The 16,878-nt window shown below is 38.8% G+C and overlaps 1 protein-coding gene across 7 annotated transcripts in view; it reads right to left on the reverse strand.

Moving 5' to 3' along the window:
• Positions 1-16,878, reverse strand: part of PEAK1 (pseudopodium enriched atypical kinase 1) — a 310,952-nt gene that overhangs the window by 15,286 nt on the left and 278,788 nt on the right. For all 7 annotated transcript variants that reach the window (XR_009699356.1, XM_061180028.1, XM_061180025.1 and 4 more), the window contains one exon: positions 6,712-7,457. Coding sequence is in view for 6 of the 7 variants with exons in the window: in XM_061180028.1 (XP_061036011.1) it covers positions 6,712-7,457 (746 nt within the window). In the remaining variant the exon portion in view is untranslated. The remainder of the gene's footprint in view (positions 1-6,711; positions 7,458-16,878) is intronic.

A 16,878-nucleotide genomic window follows, 5' to 3' on the forward strand; every position in this document is an offset into this window, starting at 1 on the left:
CTGTGCTCACTGCCTCCTCAGCCTCCCCGTTCCATATTCCCACTAACTCACTGCACTGGATATCCACTTCCACTAGTACCAAGATTGTATTTTTTTTGAGGTTTACCAGAGATTCAACTCCTGCCTTCTCCTCATTCTGCTCAAGCCTTCTGCAATCTTGGACTCTGATCTGTGGGCCCTTGTTCTTTGCTACATCCTCTCTGAATTTTCCTGCTTTAGGTCACTTAGCTGTGTGGGCCTTTTCCCAATTTGCAGACTCTACCACTACAATCTCATACATTCCCATAGTTTGAACTAAATCAAGTTTATGAGAGGACTAGGTAAACTTGACCTCCCTTCTGAGTACCGAACTCACATTTTTGTCTGGTTACAGGCTTTCTCTTGACTTGGCTATCTCATGGGCATGCTCCACAGAAAGCTCATCTTTCTGGCTTTTCTGATTCATATTTCAGTTAATGGCATCACCATCCTCCTGGGGTTGCTCCTCTGTGAAATCTTAGCGCAGTGCCCTCATCCTACATCCAGCCACGCACCAGACATGGTCGACGGCCTGCCTCAGCTCTTTCACCGCCTGTCCCTTCTTTTCCATGGTCCTATCTCAGGATCTCTTTATTATTTACCTGGACTATTGCAATAGCATAATGACTGGCTTTCCTGCTTCCGATTCTTCTGGACTCTTCCACTGCAGTTTACTTCCAAAATCATTAATCTTATGTCATCTTTCCATTTAAAAATCCTTAATGGTTTCCCACAAAACACAAAATAAAGCCTAACCTCTTAAGCTCATCAATCAAAGCCTCTAAATTTGGTCCCAAATCTTTCCATAGCTCAATTTTCCACTATTCTCTCCATGCACTGTATTCACCCCTAAGAATAGTGTGAAATGGACACTAGAGGCCCTTTTTTATTGGCCCTGAGGTAAGTGTTAACAGTGACTTCTTTCATTCATTAATCTTTATTTATCTTTACATCTCCACACCACTGTGAACCTTTATTATAATGTCTTGTTTAAAAGTTATTTATGCCTTTGTCTTTCCCACTGGGATATATGCTCTCTGAGGGCAAGGCTTTTTGTCTTATTCATATGTATTTCTCTATTCTGTTAAATGTGATATAACAGAGATATCACAATGTTTTATACAGTAAATGTTTGCTGAAAGGTCAAGAAATATTTATTGAATGCCCATTATATACACGTGGTGCAGTGGATAAGATGCTGCACTCCCAATGCAGGGGGCCTGGGTTCTAACCCTGGTCAGGGAGCTAGATCCCACATGCATGCCACAACTAAGAGTCTGCATGCCACAACTAAGGAGCCTGCTAGCCGCAACTAAGGAGCCCGCCTGCCACAACTAAGACCTGGTGTAAATAAATAAATAAATAAATAAATAAGAAGATCAGAGAAGAAAATTCACAGAGCTGGATTCTTTAAGAAAATAGAGGCGTTTTCTAGGTACATGAGAAGACAGTGGTGAAATAAATAGCTACCATTTACTGAATGCTTACTTTGTGTCAAATGATGCTCTGAGCACTATATACATCTCTATGTACATATTGACTCTTGTGATTTTTCACAATGGCTTTAAGAAGAATGAAGTTTTTTCTCCATTTTACAGATAAAGACACTAGGCTTAGAAAAGGCAAGTAACTGGGCCAAGGTAACACAGCTAATAAGCTGCTAAAGCACAAATTTAAAGCTCAGTATCAAATGATCCAAAATCTCCAATTCCTTAGCTTTTTCAATGAAAAGACATTATGACATCATTTTTAAACAAAATAAAAACTGCCTATAATCCTCACCACTCTAATTTAGAAATTATTTGCATATTACCATTTTGTAGGTCAATTTTTTTAAAGTTATGGTCATAGTATTTGGTATTCTGCTATTTTAATGTGACATTTTACAAAAAATGTTTTCCATGATTTTATACAGTCTTCATGAGGACCATTTTTAATGGCTGCAAACATTCCATTGGGCTGATATACCATAATTTATTACATTGTTTCCTTAATATCAGGCACTTTGTTTCCAATTTTTGGCAGTGCTAAAATTCTGAGGGATTGTAACATTAGTAGCTTTCTCTCATAATTTTAAGGAAAGATGATTATGACTTTGAAGGAATGAGAAAGAAAATATCTAAGTGCAGAGCCTATCAAAATATGCTCAGGCTAGTGCCTAATATTAATGAAGAATAATAGTGAGTGACAAAAGAATGTTGAGAAGTAATTTTCCATTATTGTTAACAACAATAATGCAGTTTTATTATATTTTATATATACTTCATAATTTACAAAAGCAGTTTCACTACATAAACACATACACATATAACAATCTTACCAGGTAGAAAGGGCAGTGAAAATCAAGAGAGATTACATGACTTGTTTGGGAATACACAATGATAGATTCAGAATTTGGACTCATGTCAGCTGACTACATTTCGTTGAAGACCGATACAATTCAGATATCACACTGAATGAAAAACAGAATAAAGCTATGAACTGAACTGTGTCTTCCCAAGATTCATATGTTAAAGCCCCAACCTCCAATGTGACATATTCTCTCCCCCACCCTCCCAAGCCCTGACATAAGGACACAGCAAGAAGGTGGCTGTCTATAAGCCAGGAATAGAATCCTCCTTTCCAGTCTCCAGAACTGGGAGAAAATAAACTTCTGTTGTTCATAAAGCCATCCAGTCTATGGTATTTTGCTATGGCGGCCCAAGCAGACTAAGACCTTGTTACTGAGAAGTGGGGCAATGCTGTAGCCAATACCCAAAAATGTAGAAGTGGGTTTAGAAGTGGGTTTGGAATTGGGTAGAAGCTGGAAGAGTTTTAAGATTCATAATAGAAAAAGCCTAGATACTTATGAACAGACTGTTGCTAGAAATATGGACATTAAGGGTGATTCTGGTGAGGTCTCGGAAACGAGGAACATATTATTAGAAAATAGAAAAAAAGATGAGATTTCTAATAAAATGGCAAAGAACCTGGCTAAACTGTGTTCTAGTATTTTGCGGAAGGTAGAACTAGTGAGCAATGAAATTGGATATTTAGCTGAGAGACTTCTAAATAAAGGGTTAAAGGAACGACTTGTTTCCTCTTGACTGCTTATAGTGAAGTGCAAAGGGAGAAAGAACTGAAGAAGGAATTGTTAAGCAAAAAGGAACCAGGGCCTGAAGATTTAGAAAACTCTCAACCTACCCACAGATTGGGAAGGCCGGGAGGAACCTGCTCAGTGCCTCAGGGGTAGGCTGCCCTGGCAGAGAGTCATGTGGGCGGGGCCCCTACAAAGAGCCAAGGGATCAGGGTGCCCAGCAGAGCCACAGCGGTGATGCTATTATCCCAGTGGGCCTGGAGGGCAGAGTACTGAGTCAAAGAGGATTATTCTTGAGCCTTAATATCTAACAGAATTTGCCTTGCAAGGTTTTGGACTTGCTTGGGACCCATCATCCTTTCCTTCCTTCTGATTTCTCCCTTTTAGAATGGGATTGTGTATCCTATCCTTGTCCGCCACTGTATTTTGGAAGCACATAACTTGACTAGTTTCATAGGTTTACAGTTGGAAAGGAAATTTGTCTCAGGATTTAACAGACCTTGAGTTTCACACATATCTCATTTAGATAATATTTAGATGAGACTTTGGACTTTAGACTTCAGAGTTGATGCTAGAATGAGTTAAGACCTTTGGGGCTGTTGGGATGGACTGAACATATTTTGCATGTGTTAAGAACATGAATTTTGGGGGACCAGGGGCAGAATGCTATGGACTGAATTGTGAACCCCCCCAATTCATATGTTGACGTGTTAACCCCCCATGTTACTATATTTAGAGATAGGGCCTACAAAGAGGTAATTAGGGTTAAATGAGATCACAAGGGTGGGACCTTGATATGGATTAGTGTCCTTATAAGAAGAGACACTAGGCAGCCCCCACCCCTTCAGCCATGTGGGGACTTAGGAAGAAGGCAGCCACCTGCAAGGCAGAAAGAGAGCCCTGACTAGACACTAAATCAGCCGGAACCTTGATCTTGGACTTTCCAGCATTCAGAACTGTGAGAAAATAAATTTATGTTGTTTAAGCCATCCAGTCTTAGTATTTCGTTACAGCTAAGACAACACCCAAAGTTAAGATCTTAGTACTCTATCACTGCAGTGGACTTGTTATTTAAGGGGTAGTATCCTCTGGTTTTCAAATTGTTAAATTCTAGCACCAACTTCCTTTTGTAACATTTTAAAAGACCTTTTAGTCTCTTCAACAGACATAGAGAACAGACTTGTGGTTGTGGAGTTGGCAGGGGGTGTGGGGTGTGGGGTGTGGGGTGTGGGATGTGGGTAGGGGGAGGGAGGGATGGACTGGGAGTTTGGGGTTAGTAGATGCAAACTATTACATATAGAATGGATGGACAACAAGGTCCTACTGTATAGCCCAGGGAACTATATCCAATGTCCTGGGATAAATCATAATGGAAAAGAATATAAAAAAAAGAATGTATATATATGTATAACTGAGTCACCTTGTTGTACAGTAGAAATTAACACAACATTGTAAATCAACTATACTTCAATTAAAAAAAAGAGAGGGAGAGAAAGACAGTCATACCTGTTAAGCTACTCTAAATTCCATTAGTACGGAAAGGGATATTTTAAGAAGACAAACAGTAAAAAGTTGTTTGTGTGAGCCAACTGCTGTCTTTTTTGCTTATCTCTGCAAAGGTAGGGTTCACAGTGTCCTAGTAGTTTATTCCTTTAAGGTTATACTATCAACTGGATCCTTCTACAAATGCCTAGAGGGTCTTCAAAGAGACATTTATAGTCACCATTTAGTGCAAAACATCCTTTCCCAAACCTGCCAACAACTCTCAGTATATAACCACTTGCCACCTGTTCTTTGGAGGTTGCTTTTGCATCATTACAAGCAAAGAAATCAATACCAAACCATTGATTTGGGAAAGAGACAAGATTGCACAGCAGTAATACATAAAGTTAGTCAAGCCCTACTTCTTAGTTGTTTTGAACAACAGATAGTTCAATGTCCCCTTCTGAAATAGGTACTCATCTTGCTTGCATTGGTGATCTTGTAGCAATACAGGCCCAAGATAGATGAGGCCGCATAACTCCAACCGGTATAACAGCTCTTGAATGCTACACAGAATCTCAAAATGCCTTTTTAGACTCAACAGTAACGTATTAACTCGAATCTAGATCCTCTCTCTGCAGTTTACCCCTCAGTTTAATTTAAAAAGTGTGGGCTGGGGCACAGGGTCACTCTGCGAGTGTCACCAGAGAGTGAAGTGGCTTAGGTGCTGCAAATGCAGGGAGCAGCCAGCTGAAGGTCTGGTGCAAAAATATATTCTGTCTTGATAGACAGGCAAGACCAATCGTTTACCTTATCCATTAATTTACTAAGACACCATCTGGTCTTTCTAAGCCAAATTAACACGTACAAGTCGTTTAGATATGTTAATTAGTTTTGAACCAGTGAACAGAATCAGTAAAAAGGGACTATGGGAAGGGAGAACACTACCTTAAGTTTACACAGAGCTTTATGTTTTTAGAAACTCTTTCACATGCATTATCTTACTTGATCCTAACCTCAGTCCCACAAAGTAGATGGATCATTGTTGTAAACATCTGAAAGAGGAGGAAACTGAGGCTCAAAAGATTGTTGTTCTCCTAAAATAATCTAGGGAAGAAGCTAAGGGATAGTGAAAGAAGTGAATACCTATCAGGGGCATTTTGTTCTCTTTTAGCCAAACTGCCCCATAAGATGGGTACCATTCTTATTCCTTTCTAAAGCTGAGGAAACTGAGACTTGGAATAGCAACTTGTGACAGAGCTACTAAGTGGCAGAGTCAGGATTTGAACCCAGATCTTTTGGACTTCAAAGTCCATGCTTTATTTATTACATTGATGAAGCCTATGGCTTACTGTTACAGTGAATGTAATTGCTCAAGAATTCTTGATTTTAAGAGTTTTAGCGTTCTTAAAGAAGTGGGTTGTCTGGTATGGGTGATATACATTTAAGAAGTTAATATGTGACATAACAGACAAAGTGTAGGCTATGGAGTCAGAGAGATCTGTGTTTAAATCCTAGCTCTACTAATTGCTAGCTGTGTGACCCTGAGCTTTATTCTCCTCATCTGTCAAATGGATAAAAAGATCTTAACCCCATGAAGTCGATGTGAAGATTAAATTATATAACACTAAAAAGTTCCTGGTACATCAACAAATATTGGCTACCTTCCTCTATAAAAATGTTTCTCCAGGAAGCAGAGGAGTTAGAAAGCAGGGATAGACAAGGGTCTCTTATTTGCTAGAGGATAAAGACAGAAGTATAGAATGGAAGGCACATAACAGACCTCATTTGTACAGGAAATCTTTGCAAACAATCACAGCTCAAGTATTACCTACTTCAAGAAGAATTCTCTGGCATCGAGAGTCTGGGTTAAGGTCCTTCTAAGCTCCCACAGAATTCTGTTTACTTCTATCTTAGCATTCAGTATACTGTGTTATAAGTCTGTCTCTTTACATATCTGTTTTCTCCTCTAGATAATGAGTTAACCTCTCTTCTATCACAATATCTGGTGTAAGGTAGATGCTCAATAAGTTTTTGCTGAATGGAGGAATGAAGAAAAAAAAAAATAAAACCAGACCCATCTCAATAACAGTGTGTTGGAGAAGGTTAAAATCAGATTTACAAAATTTTCTTACCTTGACTGCATAGTTATTAAGTGGATCTTTTGCATATGAAGCTGTGTAGTAAACTGCGTCACCTGCCTCACAACATGGCTTGTCACTGGTTAGCCTGAAGTCTGACCAGCTGTCCACCCCAAAACGGAGCTGGTCTTTCTGCCCAGCCATGAAGAGGTCTTCACATTTAATAGCCAGTTTCTTCAAGGCATCTGTATGAAGGCTTCGGATTTTACCCACCACTTCTTCACGATTCTCAAGTCCTCGATAAAGTGCTTGTCTCTGTGGCTTCTGGATACCCCGGCCCTGTCTACAAGAGGGACCACGCCGGCTGGATAGGGACTCTGTGCTATTGGAAAATCTATCCTTAATACTGAGAGTGGTTAAGCTGGAGATGCTGTTTGCTGCTGAGGGCACAGGTCTCTCCTTGTGCAAAGGTCTCTCCAAGGAGTCATAAGACTCAATGTCCAGTCCCTTGAGTTCATAACTGATTGAAGAGCCAGCACTGCTGGCATCCCAGTTCGGGTCGATATCATAGGTGGGATTAGCCATGACACAAAGAGTAGTTTCCAGGGATTTTTGGAGGTCTTTGGAGATTGGCTCTGTATTGGCTCTTATGATCATTTTCTTTGGCAGTGGGGGTGGTGTAGGTTGAGAAGCATTAGGTGCTTCTTGGTCTGTTTTCCCACCAAAGGCAATGGCATCATCCGAAGCTCCCTTAGGCTGCCGTGGATGCTTGGGAGGTATCATGGCTGCTCTAGATTGCCCTGTATTGTTTTAAAATAAAGAAAGAAAGGGGAAAAAAAGAATAATTAAGTAAAGTTTTCATTCTTGTTACATAATTGAAACTTAAGCAGAAATAAGGGAGGTGGCCATGAGGATATAAGAAGTCAATGCTTTAATCCAAAAATGGTAAAAGAAAACAAAGAACAAATAGCTAAATTTAAAGGTAAGAGTTCAAGACTTGATGGAAGCAACAAATGTGAACAATGTCTCCGTATTTCTTTGCCATAGGAACAGGGCAATGGGCTTTGTTTTCAAGAAGGAATTCATATTCTCCACTCCTGGCCCCAAGAGTGCTGTATTCACCACTCTAGAGTACTAACCAGTGACAGACACTCAAATAACTGTACTGTGACAGAACAGAGATGATAGTATTTGTGGATAAAAAAAAATTACTTGTGAGCATTATTAAAAACAATTGGGATTAGCAAATGAGACCGCCAGACTGGTGCTCAGAAGATACTATTCTATTCTTTTAACTTTGTTCCAAAGTTACATTGTATTGTATACAGCACTTGTCATTCTCCATCCAATACATATGAATACAATTTCATAAACCATGTTATTTCACTTCACTACAGAGATGGATTTCAGCACTACTTAAACTGGTCTATGTATAAGATCCCTGAGATTGTGGTAAGGGGAACCATGTATATGAGCAGTCAACTGCTGTTTCAAACATCATTCACAAACTCTTACATGATTCTGTTTTATTTTGGGGGGCATATAAACTGTGATTTGAGAGATGCTACTTTTGAAATTCTCTTACAACAAGCCCTAGTTACAGGACCAGTCATCTTTGTTTCCTTTCTAGAATTTATGCTTAGAAGAAGATAAAACGCATAAGTATGTGATCAATGACACCTTCAGGACTTATTGTATAATGGGGAAGGAGCATTATTTTTTTAAAGACAGAGAAATATACCATGAAAGTTTAATAAAAGCTATTAAAATCAGTAATGTAGTTAAAATGAAATCTCCACTCAATATTTCAGAGTTAGAGCATAATGCTCTGTTATGGGTGGAATTATGTCCTCTCTCCCAAAATATACTGAAGTCCTAACCTCTGGTACCTGTGAATGTGACCTTATTCAGAAATAGAGTCTTTGTAGAGGTAATCAAGTTAAGATGAGGTCATTAGGGTGGGCCTCAATCCAATATGGCTGGTGTCCTTATAAGAAGGGGAAAATGTGATATGAAGACAGACACACAGGGAGAACACCATGTGATGACAGAGGCAGAGACTGGAGTAATGCAGTTGCAAGCCAGGGATGCTAAGGATTGATGGCCACCACCAGATGCTAGGAAGAAATAAGGAAGGATTCTACCTAGAATCTCGGAGGGAACGTGACCTTGCTAACACCTTAATTCGCCTCCAAGCTGCCAGAACTACAGGAGAATAAATTTCTCTTGTTTTAAGCCACCCACTTTGTGGTACTTTGTTATAGCAGCTCTAGGAAACTATGCTCCTACTGATGATTAGACAGAACAGAAGGCATCAGATGGTCTTGAGGATGATAATGAATAAAGATGGTGGCTTGTTTTATTAAAAATCATGTCCTTGTAGCAATGCCAAGGGGAAGCACCATATAAACTGTGATTGTAACAACAATATACTCCATTTCCCACATATGCAACTCTCTTCAAGAACACCCAAGAGTTTACACAAACTTTGACAATATATAAGCAAACCTAAGGACGCCCTTTCTCCACCAACAGCATGTAGCAATATTCTTTTATAAGGAACAGAGCTACATTACATATAAATAAGAAATATGAATATATAGACAGCATGAGAATGAGACAGAGAAAGAGTATGAGAATGCTAAGCTCTAAGAGGGCCAGGACTTTTGTTTTACTAATTGCTGTACCCTCTATGTCAAAAATCAGGGCCTGTATATAATTGATGCTCAATAAATATTTCTTGAATGACTAAAGGAATAAATATTTAGGGCTAAAAGAGGCAAAACTGTATAGGTACCTGTAACAAGTAAAGATACTGAATTAATAATTTACAAAATCCCCACAAAGAAAAGTCCAGGACCATATGGCTTCATTGATGAATTCTACCAAACATTTAAAGAAGTATTAAAACCAATCCTTCACCAACTCTTCCAAAAAATAGAAGGGGAGGGAACACTTACCAACCTGAAACCTATGACAGGCCAATATTACCTATATATCAAAACAAGAGAAAGACATTACAAGAAAACTATAGACTAATATCCCTTATTACTAGGCACAAAAATCCTCACAAAATACTAGCAAACTGAATCCAGCAACACATGAAAAGGATTACACATCACAACAAATTTGGATTTACCCCAGGAATGCAAGGTTGGTTTAACATCTGAAAGTCAATCAATGTAATACACCATGTAAACAAAATAAAGAGCAAAAAAACCTCACAGGGTCAGCTCAACAGATGCGGAAAAAGCATTTCAGAAAATCCAATACTTTTCATAATAAAAACACTGAACAAACTGGGAAAAGAAGGGATCATCCTCATCCTGATAAAGGTCACCTATGAAAAACCAAGAGCTAAATCGTACTTAATGGCAAAAGACTAGATTTTTCCCCACGAAGATCAGGAACAAGACAATGATTTCCATTCTTGTCACTTCTAGTCTACATTGCACTGGAGGACCTAGCCAGGGAAATCATGAAAGGAAAAGAAATAAAAACATGCAGATTGGAAAAGAGGTAAAATTACCTCTATTCACAGGTGACATAATCTTGTATATAGGAAAGGCTAAGGAATCCACAAAAAAACTATCAGAACTAATATACCAGTTCAGCAAGATTGCAGGATATAAGATCAATATAAAAAATCAACTGTAACCTAAATAGACATTTCTCCAAAGAAGATGTACAGATGGCCAGCAAACACATGAAAAGATGCTCAATATCACTAATCATCAGAGAAATGCAAATCAAAACCACAATGAGGTATCACCTCACACTGGTCAGAATGGCCACCATCAAAAAATCTAGAAACAATAAATGGAGAGGGTGTGGAGAAAAGGGAACCCTCCTGAGCTGTTGGTGGGAATGTAAATTGATATAGCCACTATGGAGAACAGTATGGAGGTTCCTTAAAAAACTAAAAACAGAATTACCATATGACCCAGCAATCCCACTACTGGGCATCTACCCTGAGAATACCATAATTCAAAAAGAGACATGTACCACAATGTTCATTGCAGCACTATTTACAATAGCCAGGACATGGAAGCAACCTAAATGTCCATCGACAGATGAATGGATAAAGAAGATGTGGCACATATATACAATGGAATATTACTCAGCCATAAAAAGGAGTGAAACTGAGTTATTTGTAGTGAGGTGGATGGACCTAGAGTCTGTCATACAGAGTGAAGTAAGTCAGAAAGAGAAAAACAAATACCGTATGCTAACGCATATGTATGGAATCCAAAAAAACCCTACTGATGAACCTAGTGGCAGGGCAGGAATAAAGACGGAGACATAGAGAACGGACTTGAGGACACAGGTGCGGAAGGGGAAGCTGGGACAAAGTGAGAGAGTAACACTGACATATATACACTACCGAATGTAAAATGGATGGCTAGTGGGAAGCTTCTGCATAGCACAGGGAGATCAACTCAATGCTTTGTGACGACCTAGAGGGGTGGGAGAGGGAGGGTGGGAGGGAGGCTCAAGAGGGAGGGGATATGGGGAGATATGTATACATATAGTGGATTCACTTTGTTGTACAGTGGAAACTAACACAACATGGTAAAGCAATTATACTCCAATAAAGATGTGAAAAAAAATCAATTGTATTTCTATACACTGGCAATGAATAATCCAAAAGTTAAATTAAGAAAACAATTCCATTTACAATATCATCAGAAAGAATAAAGTATTTAGGAAAAAAATTAGGAAATTAAGTGTAAGATTTGTACATGGAAAACTACCAAACACTGATGAAGGACATTAAAGATCTAAATAAATGAAAAGACATCTTATGTTCATGGATTAGACTTAATATATTCAGATGGAAATATTCCCCAAATTGATCTAAAAATTTAATGTAATCCCCATCCAAATCCCAGCTGGCCTTCTTGCAGAAATTGACAGGATGATCCTAAAATTCATATGGAAACACAAAGGATCAAGAGTAGGTCTCCCTGCCCAAATCTTGAAAAAGAGAACAGTCGAAGAACCCACATTTCCCGACTTCAAAACTTACTTCACAACTACAGTAATCAAGACTGTGGGGTACTGGCATAAGAATAGAAATACAGATGAATGGAATAGAATTGAGAGTCCAGAAATAAACTCATATTTATGGTCAACTGATTTTCAACAAGGATGCCAAGACAATTCAATGGGGAAAGAGAAGTCTTTTCAACAAATGGTGCTGGGACAACTTGGTATCCACCTGCAAAAGAATGAAGTTGAACCCCTGCGTCATAGTATACACAAAAATTAACTCAAAATGTATGAAAGATCTAAATGTTAAGAGCTAAATCTATAAAACTCCTGGAAGAAAACATAGGAATAAATTTTTTCGACCTTGGGTTAGGCAATGATTACTTAAATATAACACCTAAAGCAACAAAAGAAAAAAATAAATAAATTGGAATTCATAAAAATGAAAAACTTTTGTGCTTCAAAGGTTAACTTCAGGAAAGTGAAAAGACAGCCCTTAGAATGGGAGAGAATATGTGTAAATTATATATCTGATAAGAGACTTGTATCTAGAATTTATAAATAACTCTTACAATGAAAATATAAATAACCCATTAAAAGTGGGTAAAGGATTTGCATAGACATTTCTCCAAAGAAGATATACAAATGGCCAATAAGCACATTTAAAGATGCTCAGCATTTCTCACTAGGTAAAAGCAAACTAAAACCACGAGACATCACTTCACATCCACAAAGCTGGCTTTAATTAAATCGATGAGCAAGTATTAGTAAAGATATGGAGAAATTCAAACCCTCATACATTGCTAGTGGGAATCTAAAATGGTGCCACCACCTTGGAAAACAGTTTGGTAGTTACTTAAAAAATGAAACACAGAGTTACCACATGACCCAGCATTTCTAATCCTAGGGATATATCTGAGAGAAATGAAAACATATGTTCACACAAAAACTTGTACTCAAATGTTCACAGCAACACTTGAGTAGAAGTACAAGATAAGAGCCCAAAAGTGGAAACAACTCAAACGTCCATCAACTGATGATGAATGGATAAACAAAATGTAGCATAGCCACACAACGGAATATTATTCAGCCATAAAAAGAAATGAAGTACTGATAATGTGCTACAACCTGTATGAACCTTGGAAACATTATGCTAAGTAAGAGAAGCCAGTAATAAAAAAACCACATATCATATGATTCCACTTACATGAAATGTCTAGAAATACACAAATTCATAGAGACAGACAGTAGATTAGTGGTTGCCATGGCTCGGGGGAAGGGAGAATGGAAACAGAGAGTGATTGTTAATGGGTTTCTGTTTGGGGTGATGAAAATGTTCCGGAATTAGATACTGGTAGTGGTTGTAAAATTCTGTTAATATACTAAAACTCATTGAATTGCACACTCAAAAAGGGTGAATTTTATGGTACATAAATTATATCTAAATAAAGCAAATCAACAATCCATTTTTAGAAACCACCATAAATTCAGTTTTCAGTCATATCTTCCCATTCTTCGTATTAACAATACGAAGGATGTAGGGGCTTGGCATTTACTGAACTCTTCCTGTGATGGTGAGGCCTCCCTCCCAGTGCTGCCCCAGCCCTACTTTGCCTCAGCTAATGTGAGAAGTCAGAAGCACAGTTTATTTACAAGATGACAGAAATATGCTTTGTAACAAATCTTCATTTTCCATTTGCTGACCCAGACAGTGGAAAAGGTTAGAAGTAGTGAACTGCATCAGCACCTTATCTTCCTGTCCTGACTACTGTGGCAGTGTCCTGTTACCACTGTCTCCAGTTTTGCCTTCCTCACCACACTAGCCATTAGAGACTTTATTCAAACACCAAAGCTGATTGTGGCACTCCTCTACTTCAAAAATTCTGTCCTTGAGAATTTGGACTTGATCCCGAGGATGGAGTTTTCTTTGCTTCAGCACAGAAAGCAAGGCTTTTATGACCTTGCCCTTGTTGTTCTGTTTCTCTCATAGCATTTCCCCTTGTGTCATAAGTTGGGGCTACCAAACTGCTTGTGGTTTCTCCAGCACTCTTGGTTACTTCATGTTGTGTCTGTGCTCATGTTGACCCTCTTCCAGGAGTGATCTCCCTCTCCTCTCATCTTTAAACATTCTGCCTCTGAGGAATGTTTCTTACTCCACTTCACGAAACTGACCTCTCCTTCCTTGGGACCACAGATACATTCTGTGAACATTTCTCTCTAAGCACTTAGAGTACTTGACTTGTGTCCCTGTCTGAATTCCCCATGGGTTTGTTCATTGAGGAGAGAGAACTGTCTCATTTGTACACCCAGGACAAAGCAAAGAGTCTGGCTGAGGGAGAAATGGAAAGAAGAAAGGAATTAATGAACAAAAAAACTAGAAACATGAACCTTAGTCTCACTCCTTCCAATGTGGACCTTAGGAGAATCTTTATCAGATGGTCATTTTCTTTGCATTTTTCTAAATCAGAACAAACGAAAACAATCATGGACACAGAAGGAATGGAGGATTCCAAAAGTGCTTTTCTTTTCTTTTAAATGACCTCAGAACTGACAGGTGAGACAAGGTCTATCATCATCAGCAGCTCTTTAGTGCTTATCAGAGGAGGTAGAAGAGGGCTGATCATGCCATTTTCCACCACCTTCAGAATAAAGTCCAAACTCCTCAGGAAGTTGGTCAAGGCTGTCAGCCTTATCTACCACTATTTCTCATCAACCCTCCCAAAAGAATCACTCAATTCCTGTTCTTTTAATATGCTCCATGTTTTTATTTTTACATCTCTTCCTTAGTAAAGGTGTTCCGTCCTAAGCCCAGCTCAAATAACCCTTTCTCTACTGAAGCCCTCCCTCCTCTCTAATCCCCACCTCCAAACTGGGAGCCATCCCTTCTTCCTCTGTGTTCTCTTACCACTTTTCACTCTATGATAGCATTTTTAGCCTTTTATAATGTGTGTATGTATTTTTTTTTTTTTTTTTTTACATTTCCTCAGAACTTCTGGCACGGTGTGAGACACGCAGCAAGTGTGCAGGAAACAGCTGCCAGACTGAAGGACAGAGTGTCAGCAGAGTTGGTCATCATTCCAAAATGAAAATGGACAGCCAAGGCAGCAAGGAGGTAAAGATAATTAATAGTGGTTTCTCTCCCTAAACAGTGGGATATGATCTCCTGGGAGCTAAGATTTCCACATGGGAATAAGAAATGTTTGCGTTCCAAATGAAACCATGAACATTCTACAGCCCATGCAAGTAGGTCAAGCCATTCGCCCAAGTCTAAAAGCGTCCTGTGTTTTTTAATTTTTTTCTTCTGAGAAGGACAAGTTCTCCTAACTGAATTCCAATCATCTGGGTCAATGTTTTAAAAGCTTGGTATCTTAGCTGTTTTTATTTTAAACTTTTAATCCTGTACATTCTTCTCAAGCCTCCGGGACCAGACACTAAGCTCAGCTTTCAGCAAGCCTGATATAACATCACATACTCTACATTTTTGTGGCATGCCAGCTCTCTAAACAGAAAGAAAAATAGATTGTGTTCTAAACCTTGCCTTGCTATAGACTAAAAAGTTCTTTTGGACAAATATATTTGACTAAACCACACTCAATCCTTACTTTCCTTTCTTTTTGAGTTTCTAAACTCTATCTTTATACGTTCTCTTCACTTAAAAATGTCTTCAGACTGACAAATAAGGCCTTATATCACATTCTGAAAAGCAAATGATGAAAGATGGATTAAAAGGGAATAATTTAATGACACTACTTCAAAGAAGCAAAAAGGTGTTTAAAACTCCTCAGGAAGGAAGATTATTGATATAGGCTCTAAAAACTTACACAATTGGTAAAATAAATAGAAAGGAAATAAGAAAAATATTATCTCTAAAGATCAACATTTTAAAGATGATTATATAGTAAAAAACTCAAAATAATAATTACATCACTACAGACATCTACTGGAAGGCACTATCATTTGAAGACACACTCAGGACAAATCACAGCAAATGTTTGCTTAAGACCTGACAATCACTACAATCTTAGGGTGCTAGGGATTAAAGGCACTTAAGGATAACCCATTTAGACAGAAGCAGTATGTTAATGAGTACAATTAGCTCTTTATTCCAGTAAGACAGGAATGTCATGGTCTCCTGGTCAGCCTCCCTGCCTCCAGTCATTCTGTAGGTAGTTTCCAGAATGATCTTTAAAAAATCCTGATCATGTCCCTCTATCCAAAATTCTTCAGTGGCTCTCCATTTCCTATAGGTAAAAGATACACTCATTGTGATACATACATACCATTTATGATCTGGCCTTGCTTTTCCACTCTGTCCCATTTTGCCAACTCTGCCTCTTTCACTCTGCACTTAAGCTACCTTTAACTGAACATTCATTTTTCTATCAAGCTTCAGGCCTTTGTACATACTCTTCCCTCTACCTGGAATGTTCTCCCTTGCTTGTCAATCTGGCAAACAACTACTCTTCTTTCAAGCTTGAAAACTTAGTGACCCTCTCCTAGACTCCTCCAGGCAGGGGCTTTTATTGAACCTTTAAATACCTGCATCACAGCAACTATCACATGAGCTCCTAAGAGTCCAGCCCCCATGGCTGTCTTTCCCAAAGAGCAGAAGTCCTTGAAGATAGCACTAGCATTCCCAGTGCCTAGCCTGGTTCCCAGGAGATAGCTGGCACTCAACAAACGAAAGTGTTAAAGCCAAAATAAATGGAATATATTTTTCTATTTAAATTGTAATTTCAATATTCATCCTTAATCTTTTCCCAGGGCTCATGACAAGTAACACAGATGAGAACGGGAAGGGAGAGGACAACAGAAGAGATGATCATCACCAAACTGGGAAAGATGCACTGGAGTTTATAAATATAGATGCCACACAGCACACTGTGCACCAGCCTTGTCAAATAAGTAGGCCTCTCCTTGGCTGCCCCCAGCACTCACTGTATCATCCCCTGGCAGTGGGCATCAGCAACTTAGGAGGAAGGGTCCTAATCTATCTGGGCATTATTACTGTACTAGGTCCCATCACAGTTAAATGTAAGCACCAACTGGCAAACCACAGGGGACATCAACTTCATGCCAAATGATAAAACGAAGCTTTAAGACCACTTCAGGCTCAGGCTTAGCCTCAAATAAAGAGATACACGGAACACTTTAAGGAATGTCAGTGGTGTAGCAGCTGACAGACTCAATTTTTAAAGATCTCATTAATGAGAACCTCTCCAAGAACGG

This window comes from Eubalaena glacialis, chromosome 2 (genome assembly GCF_028564815.1).
Source record: "Eubalaena glacialis isolate mEubGla1 chromosome 2, mEubGla1.1.hap2.+ XY, whole genome shotgun sequence".
NCBI classification, from domain to species: Eukaryota; Metazoa; Chordata; class Mammalia; order Artiodactyla; family Balaenidae; genus Eubalaena; species Eubalaena glacialis.